Below are 21968 nucleotides of genomic sequence, written 5' to 3'. Positions count from 1 at the left end.
GAGGGCTCAGAATCCGCCCATCTATTCTTCCGCCATCTTACCTCCCAGCTGGATACTCTTTTTTAATAGGTTGTGCAAGTTATCATCTTTGCCCGTGTTTTTTTTTTTGTTTGTTTGTTTTTGTTTTTTTGTTGTTGTTCAGCAATGGTACAAAGATATTAAGATATTTCTGTATTGCTTTTTTTCCACTGTGTAATAGATTCTAGTATGATTCCCATGAGTTAGAATCTGTGAAAACATTTTCCTTATTAAGAAAAAAAATGCATGGGGAATTAACTTCCTGGTGGAAGTGATGACACTTGATGTTTGATGATGATCCCTTGTGATTTGGAGTGCACATTTCTAAGACTGGGACAAGACTACAATTAAATTTCTAGTTTCTTCTATTGCCTAGAGGGAGAGTTCATCCAAGCTGATCCAGGCATTGCTTTCTAATAATTTCTTTTGCATCTGCTGTGACAGCACGACTCATTTAATTCTCATAACCACTGAAGTCAGAACTTTTCCCCTATATCTAACATAAATTCCTAAACTTTGGTGTTATCTTGTTCAGATGAGAAATAATGACAGTTTAAAAGATATTTCTGAGAGAATAAAAACGCATAAGTATTTGTTTAATAGTGAACATTTTCCCTGTTCTCCATTTAGTGTATGTGTTGCTAAGGGTTTGGGAGTAAAACATAAGGAAGATGGTAATTGATGCAGTTGATGGGAGCAAGTTGAAGAGTGTTAGGGCTGAAGATTCTGTCTCTTGTCCCACTTTTTTTAAATTTATATTTACACCTTTCCCAAACTTATAGGTGAAAGACAAGAAAAAAAGAGGTATACATTGGATTGTGTAAATTTTTCTTTTCATAAATCCAGAAAGACTCAAAGATGGAGAAAAAATGAAGTCATAAGTATTTGCAGTATCTCACCATCTACAAAAGAGGGTCCTCTTTTTTCCTTTTGCCTTCTGCACTGCACAACTCCATCTCCTTAAGAAAAGTGACTGACATGCCTTCTAGAACTCTGGGTGATGGCTGCAAGGTTAACTATGTCAAGACAATCATTATGGAACAAAGAATATGAGCAGAGATTTGAATAATATAAAGGGCAATATAGGAAAAAATCCATGAGAACAGCAATTGAGGGAAAGGATAGTAATGATATGGTCCCAAGTTAGGACTTCAGTACATTAGTGAATAGAAATAAGACTACAGGGACTGGATATAAGGTTAGGTTTTTAATATCATAGGAATCTTTGTAGTGTCCACCAAGACCTATTGCTTTTAAATCCCTGAGCTTCAATATAAAGTATCCGACTCCCCTGGTATTCCTTGTGCTGCCTTACTGGAGAAATTCTATGGATTATAAACTTATTTCTAGGTAACCTGCCTTTGGAACAATTTATTTCTTTTAGTTATAGTCTTCAGTTATGTTTTCTAACTTGGTACTATGGCCCAATATTTTTTTTGTGGTTATTGCCAAAAAAAGGAACAAAGTAAATGAAATGATTAGTAGTAATAAAAGCAGAAAGTATTGACCTTAGGAGTAGGTAAGAGTGTGTATTATGAGTGTTGTTTTTATATTACATTAATAAATTGTGTCACCCATCACAGTAATGGAATAAAATATAAAAAAACATGCTTTTAAATCTGTTTAAATGTACAAATATAATTATGGCAATAGAAAGACTCAGGACATTAAAAGAATACTGGACTTTTTAAGATTAAGTATCTAAATATGGAATGGAATTGATTTTTTTTTCTGACAGAAATTCTGAAAGTGTTTTATATCTCTTGGAAACAACCGTGTGTTTCCGAATACAGTTTAACATATTCTTTGAGATGTTGTTTTGCCATGGTAATCCATGCTGGAATTATAATTTTTTTTTCATTTCTGTCCCCCAAATTGCATGATAGACTACTCTAAGCTATTTTATAGTTTTCTTTCTTTCCTTCTTTCTTTCCTTTTTTTCCTTCTTTCTTCCTTCCTTCCTTTCTTTCTTTCTTTCTTTCTTTCTTTCTTTCTTTCTTTCTTTCTTTCTTTCTTTCTTTTCTCTCTCTCTCTCTCTCTCTCTTTCTCTTTCTCTCTTTCTCTTCCTCTCTCTTCCTCTCTCTCTCTCTCTCTCTCTCTCTCTCTCTCTCTCTCTCTCAATATTGATGCTTATTGACTTTAGAGAGCTCTCTTTTTCTCTCTCTCAGGATATGCTTCTTGACTTTAGAGAGATGGTATGAGAAGGGAGCGAGAGAAACATCAATGTGAGAGAGACACATTGCCCCAACCTGGGATGGAACCTGCATCCTAGGTATGTGCCCTGACCAGGGATCAAACCTGCGACCTTTCGATATACAGGGTGACACTCAGACCAACTGAGTCACACTGGCCAGGGCCAGATAGTTTTATTTATTTTTTTAAATGAATTGAAATGCAGGTTTCCATGGTCTAGTTAAAGGAAAAGAATTTCAATAGTGTTTGCCTTTGTCTGGTTCTTCTTTAGAACTGTTTCATTGCTCTGACATTATTTTTACTTCCCTTGATTCTGTTTGAAACCTGCATATAGTAGCTTTTCATAAGAGAGCTTTTTCACTTGTCTAGATGTCTTTCTCAATAATGAAGCTAAACTGGTGTGCTTATATCTGCTTTACTTTTATTACAAGTGTCTTTCAACTTTCTCTTTCCTGTGCTCTTACTTTTATTTCCTGGGGAAACCAACCTGATTATTTTCAGCCTTTTGCAGAAAAATACTTGTGACTCATGGTTTCCATTTTATTTTTCTGTATTAAAGAAACCTAAACATGGTCTTTTTTTTTTTAATCTGCTTTACTTACCTATTTTGATTAATGCTTTTATCATATGCTGTTTATTCAACAGAAGGAGGATATATAACTCTGAGATATTTTGATAATTGGTTTTTCATTCACTAAATAGTTAGTATGCTTCAAGTATGGTATTTATTTTTTGTCCTGCCTATGATCTTTGATTTTCTGTTCAAATCTTGGTTCTATCTATATTCAAATCATGGCTCTACCATTTACTCTCTGCCTAGGACGCAAGCACTGGAATTAAACACCTGTGGGTGTGAATGTTACCAGCTGTCCTTTTCTAGCTTGGTGATATTGGGAAAGTTATTTTAGAATTCTAGTCTCCACATCAGTAAAATGCTGGTAAAATCACAGGTTGTACATCGAGTGAGTTAAATCTAAACTTCCTGGTATTTTCTTTTGTACTTACATGCTTAAAAAAGTTTTGACTACTGCAATTACTAATAATTACTTTTTTTTTAATCACTCTGACAATCCCTAGTTTAACATGAAGAACATGAGTATTTCAATACTTGCTTGTAATGGACAATAAAATCATATATGTAAATATGGAGTCTAGAGCTTGTTGTTAATAAATATTAGTTCTCTTCCTGCCTTATTCCTCCTTTAATATTTCCAGTAGGTGTTAAGTTCAGTTAATTTCTTGTCATAGTTTTATAATCATTCACTTCAATATAGCTTCTTATAAATGTTTCAAAGTGTATAAAATGCTTTTTTAAAACACAGATTTGAAGTTGCAAAAATTGGTGCAGACCAACCAACTGAATCATAAACCCAGGAAGGGACCTTTTTGCACTTTAAAAAGCTTCACAGGGGAGTCTAATGCACTTCAAAGCATACAACTCCATCATAGCTGAGAGGTCATAGAGATAATGTAAAGAGAGGAAATCTATAGACATATATAATGTAGTAGAGTAAGTCATACACGTATGAAATCATTAGCGGTAGAAGACAGGAAAGTACTAAAAGGACAGATTATAAAATTTTAATGAAATGTCTTATTTAGCATCCATGATCTATTATGGAACAAGAACAATAGGAAGTAAAGTACACTTGATTGATATCTGTCAATATTTTACCCTTAGAGGTAGAGCAGCCACCCTAGGAAGAGCTCCTGCATATTGCCCGCTTTGTAAGTTGTAATGATGCCAAGCAGTACGATAGATAACCATATACTGAGGTTCTCTCTCTCCCCCCTGGTGGTCAGTATGAATTATAGAGACTGGTTGACCAGTCATAATGGTCACTTAGGCATATATATATATATATATATATATATATATATATATATATATGCACAGTAGGTCCTCGGGTTATATTGGAGATTCGATCCTTTGGAGCGAGGTAACGCAATTTTCGTCTTAAGTTGGAACCCACCTACACAAGCACCTATGTCACTCACATGAAGCACATACACAGCAGTAATGAAGTGAAACAGTAAAAAAAAAAAAAAAATTAAAAGAAAGAAAACAATTCCTGACCTTTACTTGTGGTAAATAAATGATAAAAAAAAAACAAACAAACATAAAGCACATATGTACATATGTCAAAATGACAGAACTTTTAAAAAAATGAATACTGTAAATGGGAGATGGTGATGTAACCATGAAATGATGTATATTGAGTCTGACATAACCCAAGGACTGTCTATAGATGGGATATCCAACATTTGAGCTAGTTTTGACTTCTGTACAAGGCAGCATGGAATAAGGATAGGAGTCAGAGGATATGGGTTATAGTCCTGCTTTTGCCAAGTATTAACTGTGATTTTGGGGTGAAAGCTTTTCTTCATTTGATAATACAAGTTACTATGAACAGATGCCTAAAATGTGCCAATGATGTTCTTAAATGTTCTATTGGCCTATGTCATTTAATCCCCCAGTTAGCTATACTGTCATCATTCCCATTTTATAGGTGAGGAAATTGAGGCTCAAGTTGTACAACTTTTTATAGGTCAGATATCTCATGAACAATACTGTGGAATTTGCAATTAACCATTGTAAAACACTCCCTCTCAATAATTTATGAAATTAGTTTAATGATATATTAGTTTTCTTTTAGGATTCACAACACATGATGTTAGTTATTGCTAAAAAGGCAGGTAAGTAAGCTTATATTTTTTACTTTTCAGATGAAGGAAACGTAGAGGATGAATCATCTTGTAGAGCAAACAATTTCAAAGCATGGTAGCCTAGATATAGTTTTTTATTTAGCTCAAGATTCTGTGACTTGGTGTATCTGGATTAGAGTCAACTGGACAGTTCTGGAACATGCATGACAGCAAGACAATTCTAGTTTTGGGGATTAGCTGGCTATAATCTGAATCAGGGATGGGAACCTTTTTCTGCCAAGGGCCATTTGGATATTTATAACCTCATTTGTGGGCCATACTAAATTATTAACTTAAAAATTAGCATATTTAGTCAAACATTTAATAAATTTATCCCTAATGCCTTGGCAGGGTCAGACAAATGATTTCACTGGCCAGATGTTCCATACCCTTGATCTAGGGGAAGAGATGAGGAGTTTTAGTTGCTTTATTTCATTTTAAAGAATATCCTTGTCTATTTTGTTCTCTGACTTGCTTCCTAATGCTATTTCTCTTTGTACAAAAGAGGGGTGTGTGTGAATGGAGAGAGAGAAGGGTGTGTGTGAATGGAGAGAGAGAGAGAGAGAGAGAGAGAGAGAGAGAGAGAGAGCGCGCTAAGTCTTGTTCTCATAGTACCAGAGCAGGGTTCCAAGAAAGAAAGAGAGAGCACAGATGCCTGAAGGACCTTCTAAAGTTGAGGCTTTGAACTTGCACAAGATCATTTCATTATATTAGGTCTAGTAATAATTAATGTCGTTTTCTAATACTTTTTTAAATCGAATTTATTTAAACAATACAACAAAATTTAATCAACAATATAGTTGCCGTTGTTTTCTACTACTTGTGCCAAATGCTCAGAAAGCATTTTAATCCCTCTGTTGTAAAATTCTTGTGATTTTGATGCAAAAAATTCGGTCAATGCATTTTTGAGGCATTCTTCATTATTAAATTTTTTTCCAAGAAGAAAGTTTTGCAAAGAACAAAACAAATGGTAATTGGAAGGGGCAATATCAGGAGAATATGCAGGTTGAGGGAGAACTTCCCATTCCAACTGGCACAGTTTTTCAGCAGTGATTCTTGCAGTATGCGGTCGTGCGTTATCGTGGTGAAGAATTACGCCCTTCCGATTAATCAGCGCGGGTTCTTTTTCTCTTAAAGCTTGGGCTAACCTTTCCAATTGGGCACTATACACTGCACTTGTAATGGTTTGGGTAGATGGTAAAAGTTCATAATGAAGAATTCCTTTAAAATTCCACCAAACACACAACATCACTTTTTTCGCATGCAAGTCAGGTTTTGGCATGGGCTGCGGAGCCTCATTTTTGTCCAACCATTGAGGCTGCCTTTTCAAATTAACATACAGCACCCATTTTTTATCTCCAGTAACAATTTGCTCTAAAAAATGGCAAACAGTTTTGACGAGAGAGGAGCGAACTGCAAATTGTGACTCTTTGATTACGGTTGTTGTCGGTCAACTCATGGGGAACCCATTTTCCAAACTTTTGGACTTTGCCAAGTGCACGCAATTGATTGGAAATTGTTTTTTGTGAACAATTTAAAGTTGTCGCAAGCTCTTGTTGGGTAATTTGAGGATTTTGCACCAAAAGAGCTTGAAGAGCTTCTTGATCAAAATTGGACACACGGCCTCGACCACTCTTGTCATCTAACGAAAAATTTCCCTCCCGAAATTTCTCAAACCAACGCTGGCATTTTCTGGCGCTAACTGCATCTTGACCAAGAGCACTACAGTTGTTTTTTGCGGCCTCACTTGCTTTTCTTCCTAATTGGAACTCGTAAAGCATGCAGTGCCGAATATGCTCTTCATCCGCCATCTTCTTAGCCCTAGTTTTGCAACAAAAACCAAACCAAACACAAACTTTTTCAAGCAAAACTTGTTAATTGCACTTCACACGTTCTGTAGATACCACGTGTTTGAAGGTTATGTCAATACAAGTCAACGCCAAGCAAGATTTTAAACGAATGTTTAAAAACGACATTAATTATTACTAGACCCGATATTAGCCAAAGCAAAATATACACCTGGTGCAGATTGAAGGGCTGGAGAGATAGACTTGATGGGAGAAGGTGAAGAGCCTCATGACCTACAGGGAGGGATGGGAAATTGTGGCCATTTTTTAATCTACTGAAGAGGAACTTGTCTATAAATAGTATTTTGCTTTTTGAAGGTGAAGAATATTTAAAAAATTCTTATACTGGACTTTAAAAGACTTAAATTGTTCAAATGTTAAACTTACAAGATGTCATTTTGACATTCACAGTGTGGCTTCATGAGATCAAGCCACACTTCTGGTGGGGATGCCATGCTAGGTCTCTATAGCTCTCTGTAATGTTGACGCAAGGCTATAAAGAAAGCAGCATTTCAGCCACTTCTCTACAGGGTGTAATGTTTCTGGTCTTTTAAATCATTGCTTTACACAGACCAACAAAAGAAACCACAAATGTTTTATTCCTCAGATTTCCATTGCCATCTTTTAAAGATTTGTTTTCTTTTCACTTTTGTCTTTTACAGCAAGATCAGTGGAGTTAGCCGGAGGGGTTTTCTGTACTCTCATTTCTTATATAATAAAACCTGGATATTTGTCTTAGAATCTTCCCCTCTTATATTGACCAGAAAAACAAACAGACAAAAAACAAGGACTATTTTACTCATTGCTTTATCAATTCTCCAGTGAAATTCAATCTCATTCTTTTATGTTTCACATTCTTATTTTCAAATTATCTGACATGTTCTCTAATTTTACATCTAATTCTTTATGAATCAAGAAAAGATGATCCCTTTTGTTAATGTGATTATTTCTAGGTAGCTATATAAGTTTAGACTCAAATTGATTAATTACATCTTTTTCTCATTTGCCCCTCATGAGTCCTTTGTATCCCAGCCCCCCATTCTTTTTTGGTTTCTCTATAGATCCCTTATAATACAAACTTAATATAATCAAAGTGAATGTTTTCATGATTGATTCTTGCCAACTGTATAAGTTTTTGTTCTAGAAGTCTTATAATTTAATTAGAGGCCCGGTGCATGAAAATTCATGCACTGGAAGGGGGTGGTCCCTTATCCCAGCTTGCACCCTCTCACAGTCTGGGAGCCCTCAGGAGCAGGAGGCAACCTGGTGATCAGGAGAAGGCGATGCCCATTAAAACTCTACTGCTGCCACTGCCCTCAGCGCAAGCCTCAGTTGGCCCTAGCTACATGAGCCTCAGACAGTTCTGGGCAGCTGGGCAGCTATCATTCCAGGCTTGCCTAAGCCTCGGGCCGGCCCTGGGTGGCTGGGGGGCTGAAGGGACTGGGGACTCCAAAATCAGGTGCATGGCTGTCATCCTGGTGGGACTGAGGGGACTGGGCACCATCATCTTGTGGCTGTGGATGCCGCCATCTTTAGGACATGGCAGTCAATTAGCATATTCCCTCCTTATTGGCTGTGGGCGTGTCATCTTTGTGATGGTGTGAGGGTCAATTAGCATATTTCCTTTTTATCAGACAGGATGTGAATATATCCTCCATTTAAATTAAAAAGGAGTAATTTATGTAAAGCATTTTGCACAAAGTAAGAACTCAGTAAATGTTATCTATTATTATAAATGCTTCTGCCACTATATTTACTTTTGGTAGTTTATTTTAAAGTAAACCATATGACTTTATCCCTACTGAATTTATAACATTAAGCTATATAAGGAATCATATAAATATGAAGATGCATGTTAGAATTTGAATATAATTTTTCTTTGTAAAATTTCAGACAATTGAAATGAACTATTACTGTTACTTTTAGAAATTCCTCAGTGATTGATGATAATAAAAAACTAGAATCACTCCCTCAGTATTATACACATTTTTGTATGTTAGTAAAGGAAATTTATATTTTCACTAAGCTGCTCCTTAGTTTATTGCACCGCACCAGCACAGCCAAGGGTTTGCCGAGCCTAAGGGAGGGCTGGTGAAGGATGAAGAAAAGACAAAGAGAGTAAGCTGGATCTAAGTGGATCTTCTGTGCCTGGCTGAGGCCACAGAAGAGATCCAGACTGCAAGCTGATGGTTTATTTTTTATTCAGAGATAAACAAGGTAATTTACAATGTTCTTGTAAGTTTTACTTGTTTTGGCAGCTCTTGTTGCACCTCCATAGCCCATTAGCTACCCAGGAAAGATCTAAGGAGCAGTCACAAGATCAAGCTTAATTATGCTTAGAGGACTGTGCCCTCCAAGCTGGGACTTGTTTGTAACTTTGCCAGCAGGTCAGTCTGAGGCTTAACCTTATAACCACTCCCTACTGTTTATTACTGCACATTTATTGTCATATTGTTAGTATATTTTTATAAAGGTATACATACCATATTTTCTTCCTTTTTTTTTCAAAAACATATATTTTTTATTTATTTATTTTTTTACAGAGAGGAAGGGAGAGGGATAGAGATTTAGAAACATTGATGAGAGAGAAACATCGATCAGCTGCCTCCTGCAGTCTCCCCATTGGGGATGTGCCCGCAACCAAGGTACATGCCCTTGACCAGAATTGAACCTGGGACCCTTGAGTCCGCAGGCCCACCCTCTATCCCCTGAGCCAAACCGGTCAGGGTATACATAACATATTTTCTTACATTAGTTTCCTACATATCATGAGCTTTTAAAAACCTTTAGTTCTTCACTTAATTATTTACTGTCATAACAGATAGGTATATTTTTAGTAAATTGTTTATCTTTTACTGCCCACCTTGCAGTTCCCTATAATGCTAAAACTATCAGTAACTCATAACTCTTGCTCTTTTCAGATCATATTGTTAATATCAATAACTTTTTTAAACAGGCTTCCTTTTACTTTCAACCTGGTGTTTTACCTACTCTGTGGACTTCAATCCTATCAAAGCATGCTGTAGAATAGGTGCTCACTTCTTCCTCCCCGCCCCCACTCCATCACTTCCTAGAGATTTACACACAGGCACAGAAACACTTATATTTTGGCGGTGGTGAGATCTGACCAGGGTTTAATTGTCTCCCAGCCTCCCTATACCCTCCTCCAAAGAGAGATTCGGAAGTCCTAATCTCCAGCACTTCAGAACATGACCTTATTTGGAGAAAGGTTCTTTATAGAGATGGTTCAGGTTAAAATGAAGTCATTAAGGCGGGTTCTAATCACTAGGTCTAGTGCTATCATATAAGGGGGAATGAGGACACAGAGCCAGCCTGCATAAAGAGAAAATGATGTGAAGAGACACAGGGAGGAGATGACCATCTGCAAGCCAAGGAGAGAGTACTGCAATAGAGTCGTTTCTCAGAGCCCTCAGAAAATCCAAATCTGACAACACCTGTTGGCCTCCAGAACAGTGGGGTAATGTATTTCATTAGCAGTGTGTGATACTTTGTTATGGCAGCCCTAGCAAATCAATGCAATACTAATTTAAGAAGAGGAGAAATTGGCTAATTAGATCATTGCTTTGGTACTTGGATATCTGTCGCTTGTCTTTTCCGCTTCTGATGAAGAAGCCCGTTTTTTTACTTGCCAGAGCGTGTTTCTGGAATAAACTTTTTAAAAACTTGTTTTGTTTTATATAATCATGATGTGGTGCCTGGAGACCTACATTTGACAGGAAAAAAGAAAAAGAAAAAAAGCTAGAGCTATGAATAAGACACTAGAAACCAGACCAGACTCACTTGTCACCTGTAAGTAGAGCTCTCTCTCCCATCAACAGTCATTAAGAAAAACAAAAAACAAAAAACAAAAAAAGCAATTGGTTTTAGGTTCTCTCTCACTTGAGGGAGGGGTGGGACGGTGGGAAGAGAAGGGGTGTGGAGAGCGGGGTGTCAGTAAGGTAGGCAGAAGCTCCAGAGAGGGTGGGTGGGGATAGAGCTTCATCAGAGAAAAATAGATGAGCCTGGTTGGTACAACATAGCTTCCCCAGACCCACCCACCTCCCACCCACCCTTCCCCAGCGCTGTGCTTGGCGGCGGCGGTAGCCGGCTAGCGGTGGGTACCGAAGGGGCAGTTTCAGCAGCAGCTGATTGCAGGAAGAGCCAACATCTGCAGGTTCAGGCTGACTTCACCTCCCGGGGGGTGAGCCTGACCTGCCCGGCCAGCTCCGCGCCAGCCCCGGCGACCGACCTGCCCGCGCGCGGCGGGGGCGCGGGGCGCCGGGGGGACCCGCCCTGAGCTCCATGGTGCGCCCGGCCGCGCGCGATGCCGGCTCCGGGCGCCGGGGCCGGCGCGGGGCGAGCCCGCCGCTCGCACCCTGAAGGCGAGGAGCGCGGCGGGGGGCCGCCCGGGGCCGTCTCCCCGCGGCCTGAGCCCGGAAAACGCCAACAAGTAGTTTCTGGTGGGAGACGCGTGGCGCGGCTGGGCGGCGGGACTGAACGCGGCCGCCCGGAGAGGCTCGTCCGCGCGGGAATCGGAGCAGAGCCACTTCTATCTCGGTCTCCTTAAGGTACCTGGGGCCGGGGGTGGGGGGACAGGGGCGATCTGCCGGGAAGGGCAGGCTGCGCCCCGCAGGGACAGGGCTGTGGAGGCGCAGCCCCAGGGGGGTGTGCCTCCGGCGGCGCTGCCCTCCGCCTCGCCCCTCCTCGAAAGCAGCCCTCCACCCCCATCCCCGAGGCGCTGGTTCTTCTTGGGAAAGGGGGATGGGGTGGGATGCACGGATCACTGGTCTCAGGAATGGATCCTAATGAGTCTTTTCCTTCCCCCGGAGCCGGAATGTTAGGAACAACAATAAGGTGACTAGGACATTGGATGGGGAAATTGGTCAGAGGTCTCCTTGGGGAAAGGCGGCAGCATCCGGGGGAGATTTTATTTATTTTATTTTATTTTTTTATTTTTTGCTCTGACTTGTGCGTTCAGGCTTTTGTGCCTGGTCCGCGAGGGAAAGTGGAGGTGAAGCTGGAACAGGTCGCCCAGAGGGCACGCCCTGCGCGCCCGGGAGCCGCGCGCCAGCCACCGGGGCCCGAGGGTGCGCCTGCCGGCCGGGGGGGGGGGGGGGGGGGGGGAGGGCGGGAGGGGCTCGGCGGAGTGTGGGGCTCTCAGCCAACCCTGCCAAGTTGCATCAGCAGAGAGAACTCCCCCGCCAAGGGGATTGTTTCCAGGCTAGGGGAGGGGGAGAGGTTAGGGGAGTCAAACCGAGGGACCCGGGCTGGGGTGCCCGGGAGAGGAGAAAAGGGCAGGAGGGGAGGAGGAAGGGGAGGCAGAGCTCAGGGCTGGGGCGGGGAAAACAGGGCCCGGGAGCAGGTCACCCGAGAGAGAGGACCCAGGGGAGGCAGGGTGAGCGGTGGAAGGTGAAGGAGCAGAGGGAGGAAGGTGTGAAGCAGGGGCAAGGCTGTCTCGGAAGGTCAAGGGAGACTCTGTCTGCTCCCTTCTCTGGAATCCCAGGGAGGGTGTGAGTGAGGCTTGAGAGGGGACAGACGGGGCGCTGACCTCCCACCCTTATCCCCACCCCCATCTTCCAAGGGCGGGTCGTCTGCCCGCTGCCCAGCTGCCTGCCCTGCATCGTGGCGCCCTGGGGCTGGGAGTGGGGCTGGGGGTGGGGGCCGCGGTGCAGCTCTGCCGGCCTGGGTCCCTAACTTGGCTGTGTTCACCCCCCCCCTCCCGCCCCTTCCAGTCATGTCTGAGCCACAGAGATGGGCAAGATCGAGAGCAACGAGAGGGTGATCCTCAATGTCGGGGGCACCCGGCATGAGACCTACCGCAGCACCCTGAAGACCCTGCCCGGCACCCGCCTGGCCCTGCTCGCCGCCTCCGAGCCCCAGGGCGACTGCACGACGGCGGCGGGCGACCCGCTGCAGCCCGCGCCCCCGCCGCGCTCCCCGCCGCCGCTGCCCCGGCCCCCGCCGTCCCCGGAGCCCCGCGGCTGCTCCGAGGGCGGCGCCGGCCGCTGCAGCTCCCGCGGCGGCAAAGGCGGGGACCACCCCGGGGGCGAGCACCCCGGCGGCGGCTGCGAGTTCTTCTTCGACCGGCATCCCGGCGTCTTCGCCTACGTGCTCAACTACTACCGCACCGGCAAGCTGCACTGCCCCGCCGACGTGTGCGGGCCGCTGTTCGAGGAGGAGCTGGCCTTCTGGGGCATCGACGAGACGGACGTGGAGCCCTGCTGCTGGATGACCTACCGGCAGCACCGCGACGCCGAGGAGGCGCTGGACATCTTCGAGGCCCCCGACCTCATGGGCGGCGACCCGGCCGACGAGGAGGAGCTGGCGGCCAAGCGGCTGGGCATCGAGGAGGCCGCGGGCCTGGGCGGCCCCGAAGGCAAGTCCGGCCGCTGGAGGAGGCTGCAGCCCCGCATGTGGGCGCTCTTCGAGGACCCCTACTCCTCCAGAGCCGCCAGGGTAAGGCCAGAACCGCCCCTTCCCTTCCCTGCTCCTCCAGCTCCTCCAAACTCCTTCCCAGCTCCTTCCCCAACTTGGGGTTCATCTACACCCAGGGCCCTGGAGAGGCGTGGGGGAAGGGAGAAGTAGAGGCCCCTCTGCGGAAAGGGGAGCTCAGCACACCCCCCTTCCCCCACCCCAGTTCCCCTTCATCTCCTTTTTCTCAACCCAAACTGAGATTTGCTTTGGCAGCTGGGACCGGAAGGGCATATGTCCTGTCCTCTGTGCACGTCTGCCTGGAACCTAGTCTGGAAACACCGGTATCAGACTTCATCTGGAGTTTGTTTTGTTGTTTGTGTTTTCTTGACCCTTTTGCTCCAACTTTTCCTTTAGTTCCGATGTCTCTTTGGGCCTCCTGGTCCCCAGGACTTGACACTTTCAGTGAGGCCCGACACCACTGAAGAACCGAGGAACTCATGGGAGCAGAGGCTGCAGTTAGGGGTCTGATCTGAGGACAGAGTGGCTGGTGTGGGGGAGAGAGTACTCCGGGTTCACTTTTTGGGGTCTCCCTCCTCCTGCTGGTTGGGGGGCCAAGGCTTTCCAAAGGGGAAGGAGGCTGGGCATGCTGGTCCCAGTAAGGGGACCGGAGAGCCCACCTGGGCACTGAGTTTTGGAGGCAGGTGTCTTTCCCTCTGGGCTATATCTATGTTTATTTTACAGGTGGAACTTGTATTAGTCACTCCGGGGATCTAAGTTTCATCCGATTTTCTAAATCTGGGTTATTTAGATTGTAGCGAACTTTTATTTTACTCTTTAGATTGCGATTCCACCCTTAATTTTTCTTTTCAAGTGTCTAGCTTGAGTGACAGCTTGAAGCTGGTTCTTGACATTCCCAATTAATTCTTCAAAATCCCATGAAGGGCCTATAAAAGTAACCAGTGATGGTTTCTCCAGTTTAAAGGAAACAAAAGAAATATAAATAACCAGAAATTACATAGTATGTGAGTGGTTTTTAATTATATGTGAGGACAGAATACTGTATTTTGTTAAATCTTTGCAACTGCAAGTGTCTGCTTTGCTTCTGACGCCCAGAAAAGAGACCCCCCTGGGCATAATGGGAATCCTCCCAGCTTCGCTTTGGCTCTGTTCTTATTATTTATTGTCTTTGGATGTTAGAAGTCTTTGTCTCCAAGATATTGTGCACCTGTCTCTCTACCAACTTGTCAGATGTGCTTCTGATACCACGTTAGAAGTCTGAAGATATGTTTTGTTTTCAGTGTGAAAAAGTATATAAAAGTATGTAAAATACTGCTACTCTATTGGATCTGGAATTTAAAAGCATGCATAAATTCTAGTAGGCCCACATTTTCATATTTGAATATTGAATTCAAAACTTCAACTCTGAAATCTTCCTTCTAAGATCATTCTATAAATTCTACAAAAGTTGGCATTCAGAAGAAACATATTTATTTAAATTAAATCATAGACTCATGACCATAACATCTGTGTCTCCCCCCTCTCCTCCTCCCCTACTCTCTCCACTTGGTGGCTAAAAAGATCATCTGAATTTGTTTTTAGACTCATCATGTGATTCCACTCCCCCCACCCCCCAGATCATGTGCTATAAAAAAGACAGAATATTTATTATCTTTCTCACATGAGCATATAATACATTTAATACCTTTTATTGTAGGGCAAATTGCATAGCAAAAACTTAAATAAGAATGTGTTCAATGGTTATTATTGCTATGGAAATTGATTCAATTGATTATTGGTCAAAGGATAGACCCTTAACTTGAAAATAGTTTTTAAAAAATCTAAAATTTCATTATAATAATAAGAATTTGGCTTGCATCCATTTCAGGTGAGGAAAGAACACAGATTAGCAATTAACAGAAGGTCAAAGAGCCTTTAGAAGCAGAATTAGCTAAGAATTGTAGACATGGAACATTTCTTTGAGATCACCTTGTGAAGACCGTTCAGATGTAGAGGAGGAATATGGAGACTGCAGATGCTAAGTGGTGGCCAAGGTCAGACAGCAAGTTAACAAAGGCAGAACCAAAATTATCTGGAGGTCTCATGATGTCCTCTCCAACCCCTTCCACCACAGCCACTGATTGTAACTGACTGGTTTGTGAAATCCCTGCAGCCTGTGTTGCTCTTGAGAGTTAATGCAGCATAAGATATTCACTAGCCTTTTAACTCTGAAAGGTCATCTGTGACTTTTTAAATATATGTATTCCCATACTTTGGCTGATAGAAATTTTGCCCTGCACCACCCAAAATTTGAGAAAAAAAAATATGGGGATTATGATAGTGAATTCATCATTTTTAATTACAAAACTATTCACTTTATTAGCATTTCAAATGTTTTATTTCTATAATTTTAGTTCTTAAAACTTCTAAAATTTGAATTTCTAGATCTGAAATTGGATTTAGAATTTCATCTGTTTATTTTTGTGGGTCATTTTTTCCCCTCTCCTCAAACTACAAAGAACAAAACAAACAAACAAAAGCAAGAGGGAAATGACCTAACTACTGGAAGTATTTGCGAATTTTAAATGTAACATTTAATTAAAAATTATAGTAAGGTAGGGACAACTTTAGTCAAAAATTAGGTTAAAGAAGGAAAATACAGTATATTCTTATTCTGTAAACATTGCTCCAGTTAAAAGATTTAGTAGCCAAATATATCTTGTTTATAAAATATTATAGTCAGTAATTAAAATTTTTAGAACATTTATTTATTCGATGCATCTTGATAATACAGTCACTGTAGGCCAGAAACTATGCAACATACAATCCTTTGTCCTCAATAGGCTCGGCATTATATTTATAATTTAATATTTCCAAAAGATAATATCTATTAAATTTAAAAAAATACAATAAAATAACAACAAATAAAATTCTAAAGATATTAAAAAGTTTTTTTTTTTTTCAAAAACAGCTCAATGGGAATTTTGCCTGACATATGTCTGAGAATATTCTATTTAGAAATGATTATCTTAGCATATTGTTAGTTTTTATTTTATTATGAAAATGTTAGGCTGTTTTAATCTCCATTGCTGTGCCCTCAAAGTGCCTTACAGACTGTCTATTTGTAATATTATTGGAGAAGATGATGCAGGCTGTACTTAACAGTGAATAACTGGATTTTTGGAGGTATGGTCAAGTGTCTTCATCCCTTTCATATTAACTAAAAGTCATGGCCAACCGTATAACAATGTAAATCCAACCTTCAGAGCCCTGAAAAGAATCTGCTGTAACAGTCTAGTGTGATTGCATTTGCCTTCTCAGCCTCCAAGTGTCTTTTGACCTTTTCCAGGCCACTATTTTAAAGTTCACATGCTTATAGTCTCAGAATATATGCTTATATTCTGAGCATTGGATAGGATCAGAGAGTACCTAATTCAATACATCATTAAAAGAACCTAGTAATTTCATTAGTCAATTGTATTTTAAGTAGTAAATGTGGTCACAAACTAGATGATCTATGCATTAGGTTGGGCTTCAGGCATGCCAAAAAAGAATGTATTAGTTGGACAGATTAGGTATCCTTTTTTTTTTTTCCGTGTGTGTGTGTGTGTGTGTGTGTGTGTGTGTGTGTGTGTGTGTAATATTTTTCTAAGCGTTCATTTGCAAATTTGAATTAACAAAACTAAATAAGAGATTAATCAAAGAACTTATATGCATGTATGCAAAAACCATAGACACAGACAATAGTGTGGTGAAAGCCTGGGGCAGGGGAGGGGGTAGTGCAGGCTGAAAGGGGTCAGCAGAGGGGGGAGGGGGGCATGGTAATACTTTCAACAATGAAGATTTTTTAAAAAGAGACAAGGAAATTTTTTTTTCTTGTCAAGAAACACATTTTTCAAAGTAACTGAAAACAAGGAAATGTGTGGATTTATATAAAAAACTCAGACCAACCTTTCCCAATTGAAAAATGTATATCATAACTATTTATATTTATGACTCCAAATAAAGTAAATGCAGTTTTTAGATCTCATATTTTTGAACTTCTGAGTCATATATCCTTTTTTATTATGGCAACCTTTAAAAATATGTCTAAGTAAAAATAGTAAAGGGCACTAAAGGACCGGCAAAAGGTAAACACAGATCTCTAGAGGGAAATATATAGTGGCAGCATGGTCTAAATGATAACCATCAATGTGTTATATAAACAATATAATTCTGCTTGAAGTATAAAGGCCTTTTCTTTTAGAAGATTAGTCAAGATTAAAAACAATATTGATTGATTTGAGAGAGAGAGAGGAAGGGAGAGAGATCATTAAGTTATTGTTCCACTTTATTTATGCATTTATTGGTTGTTTCTTGTATTTTTGTATGTGCCCTGACCAGGGATCAAACCCACAGCCTTGGTGTATCAGGAACCAGCTGAGTTACTGGCCAAGGCTGAGATTTTTTTTTTTTTCTTTAATGACAGAATAGCACTGCTTTTCCTTCTCTTATAGGTTGAAAGATGGTAATTAATTGTAATATTCTGTAGTGAATATTTTTACAGAAAGATACTAAAATGGGAGTATTTGGGAGAGAAGAGATTAAGAGTGGAGAATATATGGAAACAGCATTGGAAAAATAGCCTGGACTGGGGTTTCTGGGACTTATGAATTAACCATGATTTTACCATTGGATGTGTGACTTTGGAGAATTCACTTCATCTTTCTCTGTCTTTATTTTCTTTGCCTTATTCGGGGAGTGGGCATCATGCTTTGGGCTACTAGATAGTAGCTAATTTCTTTCCAGGTCCAACCTTGTGAGGTTTGGAGGAAAAAGATATCTGGGGTTTAGTGGTGCAGGGACAACATGTCTGCACCGATTGTACTTACTATAAGGAGCATCACACTGATAAAGCAAACCAGCATTAGTTTTGTTTGTTTGTTTTTTGCATTTATAACTTTCTGCCCTTTTCCCACCCCTACAGCTGTTGGAAGCTACTGCTCTAGTTACCATAGAAACAGGTTAGCGCCTTGCTTCCTGTTTCCATTGAAAACAGCTTTCTCTCAACCACATATTTGATCTCAGGAAATCTTTTGCTGTGGCTCCATCATGAAACCCATGAAGATGATGGGCTCTGTCATTTCCTAAGTCTCAGACTCAGTGCAGGTGTAAATCCACTTACCCACAAGGATAACTGATTAGAAAATTTCCGTTTTATTTCCATTTGAAAAGTGCCTCGGCAAAGACACCATCCTTTCCCCCTTCCTGTATCTTACACAGAAGGGAAAATCTTATTCACTTGAAGATTTACAGATATGCTTGACACATTTAAGTGTTTACAAAATAGTGTCAAATTATTCAGTTCTAACTCTTTCATAACTCCCTTTCTCAGAATAAGCATAGAGAAGATAATACCGTCTAGCACAGTTCATAAGTTTATATTTTAATGTTCTCATTAATGAATAATATGTATTATGTAGTACTCCATGTTTCTCATTTGAGAAAATAGTTTTTCTATTTCAGGATATGCATGTTCACATAAAAAGAAGTTATATTCATGGTTATAGAATAGATCTATACTCAGAGAATATGTTTATAAAGTTTTTATATGGATAAAAAAATGGAAGAGACATGTAGGAGTATGGCTTAGAGTTTTGATTAAGGACGTGTGTGTGTGTGTGTGTGTGTGTGTGTATGTGTGTACATGCATGTATATTACATATATCCAAAATATATATACTGTTTGAATAGGATTGTTGACTGATTCATACAACAGACTTCTGGCATTCATGAGACTTAGAGTTGGAAGGAAATTGACCATCATCTGGCATATGTATCTCAATTCACAGATAAGGCAACTGCCTTGTTCATAGCTGTGGCTGTGACAGTGGCAGCACTAGAACTTAGGTCTGATTTTTGATGCTCTTCCCATTCAATCTTGATTGCCTAGTCTGGACTGTTTTAACATTTGATACACACATTGTGGCTCGCAGGATTAGGAATAGTTGGGTAAAGCCTGCCTTCTTCTATGTTCTATTGTTCACCAGTAGCAGGGACTTGTCACTGTCTCAGGGATTCACTTTATTTCTAGCTCCCACTCCAGATGCGGCCTTCTGTTGCTGCTCCTCTACCAGTTCTACCTCTTATTGCTCTATTACCTTTAAAGCTCCACACTAACCTGCCTATGCCCTGATTTACTATTTTCCCCCCTTTGGCTCACAATCTCCATGAGAAGATCTACAGAAGCCTCAGCTTCCAAACTGAGCCATGTATGGGAGTCTTCAGGAGAGATTTAGATAATTAAGAAATCATATTTATATTCCCTTTATCTGTGTGTGTGTGTGTGTGTGTGTGTGTGTGTGTGTGTGTGTTTCGTGATATATTTTTTGACACTTGTTTGATTATGGTCTTTAGAATTTTTTAAATGCTATTTGGTTTAACCTAATAGTGATGGTTAATGTGTTTTATAGAGCATTTTCTTTTCACATGAAATTAATGTGATCAGGGAGGTTTTACATAAAGATAACTGATGAGTTAAAGGAGTGAAAGATGTTTGAAACTGTTAAGATCTGCAAATGAAACTGGATGTTGTGAGGTCAATAAACAGAGGGCAGAAAAACTTTTCCTTGGACCTTTCTTAATTGGACAATTAGCCAAAGTTTGTGTTTATTTCACTGTGATGTGATGTAAGCAACATTATAAGCTTAGGGGTGTTTGAGAGGATGCATTTTATAGCAATCAAACAGAACGTAGGCCAAAGTGTTGCTGGTAATATCAGGGGAAAAATATTCTGTAATTGCTATAGTCACTTGACTGATCTTTTTCTTCTGAAAGTTGAAAATGATAAAGACTCTGTGTCATCTGATATTTCCTCTGTGTTCCAAGTATTAAGAAAATTTTAGGCAGACTGTCCAGTAGTATTTTCTTCATTTTCTGTGTGAAGACCGTGGTGGGTTCACTGTCAGATCTTAGAGCAGTGCCTTTCTTTATGTATCTGACAACATTGGTGACATGTTTAAAAATTGGAGCAAAGGTCAGGTAGTTTTTCTTGACAGGTGTTCTCTGATTTAGTCTTATCAATGGAATTTTGAGTTATCTCTACGGAGACAGAGCCAGAGATAAATTTCTGTTATCTACTGGCTGCAGACTTTTTCTTACTTACACTGTGCCTATAATTTGAAAGTTGCTCACTAAGTGATAAAACGCAAAGGATTATTTTAATAATATTGTTAATAAATTCAAACAGTATTGTTAGTTTTAAATTTTATACATGATTATGAATTTTTAAGTAAAAACTATTTGGACCAATATAAAGTTATTAGTTGAGTAATTTGTTAGATTGGGTTTATGAAAGGGCCAGACATTTTTCAGAACATATGTAAAATTTGTGTCTATGTTTGCAAATTGTACAATAGAAATTCAGATATGCAGTTATATTTATTGAGTTAGGATAAAATGCTGTTTGCTGAAAGTGAATAATGTTTAATAATTAAATGGAAAACAACAGCAAAGTAATAATAGCAAAAATAAGCATCCTCACTCTTTTCACCTATTAACTTGTATAAAATAAATACAATTAACATTTAGGAAAATATAAACATACGGTTATAGTTTGATTTATTATTGAAATTACCCTGTTTTTCTCTTGGTGTGGGCAATTATGAAAAATATTAAAATACTCTTAATGAAACCTTAGGAAATTGAATGGGAAATGGACAGAATAGAGCCTTAACTGGCACTTTTCTATGCAAACAGAATCTTAAGTAGTAAGTAGCTTGTTTCTTTTTTTAAACTATTGAAAATTTATTATCTATCAGGCTTCAATGAACCTCTCTCATTCATATAAAATGATTAGTGGGCGCATTAAGTTGAACAATTCTCATATTTGTATCATGAAAGATAAACATTTGTGAGCTTATGCTTAATTCCTTGGTTCTTAATGGTGTTGACTGTGCTTTTATATTTAGAATACAATGTTAGAAATACAGAATTCAAATAAATGAAAATAAACATTTCAATGCACCAGTAAGCTTCAATGATATTCAAAATTGATTCATCTTAGTGTCAAAATAGGGTTATATAATGGTTTCAACTTCTCCTGCGAGTCCATTGCTCAATTTTTAGCTGTGCACGCTATCAGTTCTTCAGGTTTTTTTTGTTTGTTTTGTTTTTTGTTTTTTAATTCAGTGATTATGTTTAAACTCTATTTCTATTTATGTACCAGTCATTGATTTAACTCACCTCTGATATCCCTGCCTTAGATGGCTTCTTGGTAACATTTGTTTTTTAGAAAGAAATGTAATTGTCAGATCACTTGCCTTTGTGCTTCAGCGCTAGGTTCATCAACACCCTTTTGTATTTCCTCCATCCTGGCTTGCATTGATCGGTTGATATGTGTTGTCACCAGGCATTAGTGTATTTATTTCTTAGCTAAACAATCAGGGAGATAATCAAGCATCAAAGATAAAGTCTTGTAAATTCCCTTGAATCCCTCAACTGATAATTTATTGAACCTCAGCTTTTGGCTAGGACTACATTAGTATTGAGAGGGCAAGAGGGTTAAAATTTGGCATTTACCACCAAGACACTTGTATTCTGCTGGAAAAGACCTGCACATCCTTAGTTATAATAGAATGCATTAAACACTATAATGAGATAAGGGTATAGTGTGGATGCACATAAGAGAGGAACCCACTCTTCTATACAGAGGAGATAACATTTTAGTCAACTCCCAGAAGATAGTATTTTCTAGCAATCAAGGGGAAGATCTAGCCAGTAGAGGGCAAACATGGTAGAGGATTGGCAGAGAAT

General features: G+C 40.1%; 1 protein-coding gene across 11 annotated transcripts in view; it reads left to right on the top strand.

The window, feature by feature from the left end:
• Positions 1-11188: 11188 nt before the first annotated feature.
• The window catches only part of KCNC2 (potassium voltage-gated channel subfamily C member 2), a 210580-nt gene continuing 199800 nt past the window's right edge, over positions 11189-21968 (top strand). For 9 of the 11 annotated variants that reach the window (XM_045588266.1, XM_045588265.1, XM_036457773.2 and 6 more), the window contains exons 1-2: positions 11189-11332; positions 12497-13220. In XM_045588266.1, the coding sequence (XP_045444222.1) occupies positions 12516-13220 (705 nt within the window). In that variant the 5' untranslated portion in view covers positions 11189-11332; positions 12497-12515. Of the gene's footprint in view, positions 11333-11470; positions 11619-11663; positions 11852-12496; positions 13221-21968 lie in introns of those variants that run through there. The other 2 variants (XM_045588263.1, XM_036457766.2) reach the window with 2 other exon arrangements.

The sequence above is a fragment of the Pipistrellus kuhlii genome, unplaced genomic scaffold (genome assembly GCF_014108245.1).
Source record: "Pipistrellus kuhlii isolate mPipKuh1 unplaced genomic scaffold, mPipKuh1.p scaffold_m20_p_3, whole genome shotgun sequence".
Classification (NCBI taxonomy): Eukaryota; Metazoa; Chordata; class Mammalia; order Chiroptera; family Vespertilionidae; genus Pipistrellus; species Pipistrellus kuhlii.
The sequence above is the reverse complement of the archived record's forward strand: the minus strand, read 5'-3'. Positions and strand labels throughout refer to the sequence as shown.